The sequence below is a fragment of the Meleagris gallopavo genome, chromosome 1, assembly GCF_000146605.3.
Source record: "Meleagris gallopavo isolate NT-WF06-2002-E0010 breed Aviagen turkey brand Nicholas breeding stock chromosome 1, Turkey_5.1, whole genome shotgun sequence".
Taxonomy (NCBI): Eukaryota; Metazoa; Chordata; class Aves; order Galliformes; family Phasianidae; genus Meleagris; species Meleagris gallopavo.
This window is the reverse complement of record NC_015011.2, coordinates 124997080-125001044: the sequence shown is the minus strand read 5'-3', so window position 1 is coordinate 125001044 and position 3965 is coordinate 124997080. Positions and strand designations below refer to the sequence as shown.

Here is a 3965-nt window from a genome sequence, read left to right as displayed (position 1 = left end):
AACACTGGAATAATTCATGTGATCATCTCGGAAGGTAAGAAAGGCATCAGAATCTCTGCTCTCTAAAATCATCTAATACAGTGAATTTTGAAAAAGCCATTCTTTGTCAAGCAGGACATACTTCGCTCATTACACTCCAAATCATACACTTATTTCAACTGCTCCCTCCCCTCCCCATACATCTATAGTCTGGATGAAAACCTACTGAAAAGAAAAAAAGCTTCATTGTTGTATCCACCAACGTAAACCCGAGTCCGCAGTACTCAGACACCAAACAGCTGAAACACGAAGGGACCTGAAGAATGTTAAGCACTGGTGACTAAACATATGTACTAAAAACCAAACTTTGGATACCTGTATTCTATTGAGCTCAACAACTGGCCCATGCTGACGATCTCTCACCATAGTTGCTTGCACAACCTTTCGGAAAGCTGCCTCCTAATAAAGGAAAATATAAAAAATTAAGTGGTAAGATTGCAATCAAATAAAAATACCGCATATATTTGACAGATAAATATATTCTTAGTTCAATTAAGGAAAAAGCAAAAAAAGACTCTTCAACGGAACAGAGAAACTGATGCTATTATACTATTCTTAAGCAATTTTTTTCCAAGTACATCACAAAACACTGAAAAGGCATAAAGCCCTTGAGACGTTCTTTAGAAAACATGGAAACAAACGTCAACTAATTCTGAAACGCTCAAAAATGAACAAGAGCAACAGAATATAAAATTGTGAGATGTTACTTAAGGAGCATGTTAGTTTGAGCTAATGCAATCCATACTTGAAACACCTGAAATACTAAAAACTAAAGAAGAAAATCTCTCCTGCATCACACAAAATAGTGGCTTGAAAAGTTCTACTGCATCCAGATTCAGTTATTACTAGACAACCAGTATGCTACTGAGTGTAAATTAACTTATACTGCACTAATATGAATGTAATTAAAAGTTGGAAAAAAACAATCAAAAAGTCAAAGGGGAGACCATCCTGCCAAGGAAGGACAGAAATAAACAAAGAAACCCACAATTTTTTTTGGTGCAAATTTAATTATCTGTATTTCTCTCACTAAATATTTGAATCCAATTTTACATTGTCAGTTTCAAGAAAGGTTTAAAAACATTTTAAGTTTGTTTGGTTTTTGTTTTTTAATATCCCTCATCAAAATGAGGTCAGGATGCCTCTTGTAGCTGAAGCAAGGAGGCCTCATCCACAGGCTCCCCACAGTCAGGCAGCCTGTAGCAGATCCCAACCACCAAATGTCCTTCATTGGTCCAGCCAGCAATTTTAACCCACAAGCTCTCAAACCAGTCATGGCTGTTTCTCAGAGGCTTAGAGCTCTTCACATCCTATTTGCTTATTAACATGGAAGTCAATTCCCCTCCCCTCTTGCTCTACCTATCCCATCTAAAAAGTCTGTAGCCCTTAGTTGCAGTATTCTTGTCATGCAATATATCATACCATGTTTCTACAATAGCAAATACAACATTTACAATTTCTGGCATCCCTGATGATTGTTTTTGGCATAAAATATGCCTAATACCACATTTTATCTTCTATCTGAAATCTTTCGACAACTGTTCTTCACACTGTAAAGATATTGAATATTACTCCTACACACAAATTCCTGTACTTATACCTAAAGACTCCCATTAATAGCATTAAGATGCACAAGTATCATGAATAGAATGGACTTCCCTTTCGCTCTTTTGATGAAAAATTGCGGTGTTCTCTTGGCCCACGAAGCATATATTCAGCCAGATTTCTTTTCTACATAATTTTATTGGGGTCTAGAGAGACTGTGAGACAGTGTGTTCTAAAGAGTCTAATAGTAGGTCATGTGTCTTATTTAAGGATACAGAGCAGCACTGCAGGAAAAAAAAATTGCTTCTAGTTTCAATTAGATCACCTAGTAATTTTTGCCTGTTTACATATGGCTATCACTTTTTGTTAGATTAGACAAGTTACTAGGACAGCAAGAAAATTCAGATCCAAAGCTAGTGATCATACAGAAGGCCAGTCATCTTTTTAAAGGCTTTCCATAACTGAAGTTTTGAATTAATGTTGCATCCTTCAAGAATCTTAAATATCTTATATGACATAAATATCAGTCATGAAGTCTGACTTTCTATATAGCTGTGTATTCTATGCTTCTTTATTCATTTGAGATTGGATCCTAGGTATCCTTTCTTTTAACATCATTTAAAGCCACAGAACTTGCTTTAGATCAAGTATTATATCATCTGATTATTGCAACTGAAATACAAAAAGCAGACAATGACTATTTGAAATATATCTTGTTGTTTGTTGTTGGCTTTTTTTTTTCCCTGATTATTCTAAAAGAATTTGGCTCTAACACAAACATAAGACCTACAACATACAGTTATTTTTAAGACCAATACGCAGTCCAAAAAAAGGCAGAGGAAAACCTAATAAAGAGAACACATTCGCGAAGAAAGATATGTGCATAACCAGAATGCATACGTTCTGACATACAACTTACAGAATAAATTAAGATAGAAGTTCAGTTTTCAGAACTTCAGAAACAGTTTAAGCAGTACATTTAAACAGTATAGTTACAAGTGACTCCTTTAAAAATCTATTCAGATAAATACCTTTCCCTGTGATATCAGTATTCCCCGTAGTGTGTCAAACCCAACTGATGGTCCTTGGCCAGTTTCATCAAGTCTTCCTTCAAGATCAAACATTGGAATACAAGGACAAAAGAGTTCTGAAATGTGATGCAGCAGTAGAAGCCTGTTTCTCAATGAAATGATGGGTATTTCCTGTAGATGGTTGTACTCCATAGGAACCTATAATAATGTAATTATATCCAATAATTTAGGATTATTCTATCCCTTATTTTGTTAAACAGAACAGAAACTTAAGACTGGTAGGCAAATTTGTATCAGAAATTCAGGAATTGCTTATTCACAGTGTAAAATCTTAATATGGAATCCAGTTGTGTCTAAAAGATATGTAGAGTATACATCTAAACTGAAAGCACCTGCAAGTAATAAAATACAACAGTTACACTATTCTTGTCATTTCAAATTTTACTATTCTCTTTATCCATAAATAAACACATTTTACATCCTGTCACCACTCCACCTAGGCATTATGCACCATTATTATAGCTGAAAAACTGAATGTTCAAAAAACATTCTCAGTGCAAAGCAAGCAATGATGGATTCACGTAGAAGAGGTGGGATACAGAATTAAAATTCCTTCCAGTTTACTCTTCAGTATCAGATTAACAACTGAATGAAGAATCCTTTTCACTCGAAAAAAAACAATCTATCTTTGGAAATACAGAAGCAGAACACTGTCTCCAAGCCAAATTAAAGCACACTAAACTGATACAGAGATTTAGAAAGGAAATATATCTGCTGAAAGATAAGCAACAAACACTAGTACATTAAAACAACCGAATGCAGTAAGCCAAAAACATCACCTGTGTAGGAAGCTTGCCAGCATTAGCAGGTTTACTGGTTGACCAAGCTAAAGTATGTGCTGAGCCACAGGCAACTCTGTTGATCTTTTTACCCTGGAGTGCTGCAACCAAACGTGGTCTTTGGATGGCATTAGTTGTTCCATCTCCAAGCTGTCCTTCATCATTATCTCCCCAGGTATACACTTCCCCTAAATCAAGAAAAAAAAATTATTTCTGAGGATAGAAATTTGTTTGTTTGTTTTAAATTAGCATTTAGAAATCACTTAACCAATTGAAACCATGGATAGTAATTAAGATTTCTAGAACTGACAGCTGTCCTGACATCCTGCAGGTAAAAGTGAATGAGTGAATGACACAGTTACAGCTGTACAGCAGCTAGTATTAAATGCATCAATTTCCTCACATTTTATATAATAAAGTTCTATTGCAGAACAGTAGGAAATGGTAGTGCAGAAAGATAACAACAGATACACCAGAAACAGTCTGTACTTCACAGTTTCATAGCAAAAAA

The 3965-nt window shown here is 35.2% G+C and overlaps 1 protein-coding gene across 1 annotated transcript; it reads right to left on the bottom strand.

The window, feature by feature from the left end:
• Positions 1-207: 207 nt before the first annotated feature.
• LOC104915981 (E3 ubiquitin-protein ligase HERC2-like) lies at positions 208-3674 on the bottom strand. Its single transcript, XM_010726954.3, has 3 exons — positions 3455-3674; positions 2616-2813; positions 208-438 (listed from the first exon to the last, which is right to left on the bottom strand). The coding sequence occupies exons 2-3, from the start codon at positions 2805-2807 to the stop codon at positions 223-225; spliced, it is 408 nt and encodes a 135-aa protein (XP_010725256.1). The 5' UTR covers positions 2808-2813; positions 3455-3674; the 3' UTR covers positions 208-222.
• Positions 3675-3965: the final 291 nt, after the last annotated feature.

Coding starts and splice junctions, on each gene's coding strand:
- LOC104915981 (XM_010726954.3), bottom strand. CDS start 2,807: ATGGAGTACAACCATCTACAGGAAATACCCATCATTTCATTGAGAAAC. Junction 439..2,615: donor TACTGATATCACAGGGAAAG/GTATTTATCTGA, acceptor TTCCTTTATTAG/GAGGCAGCTTTCCGAAAGGT.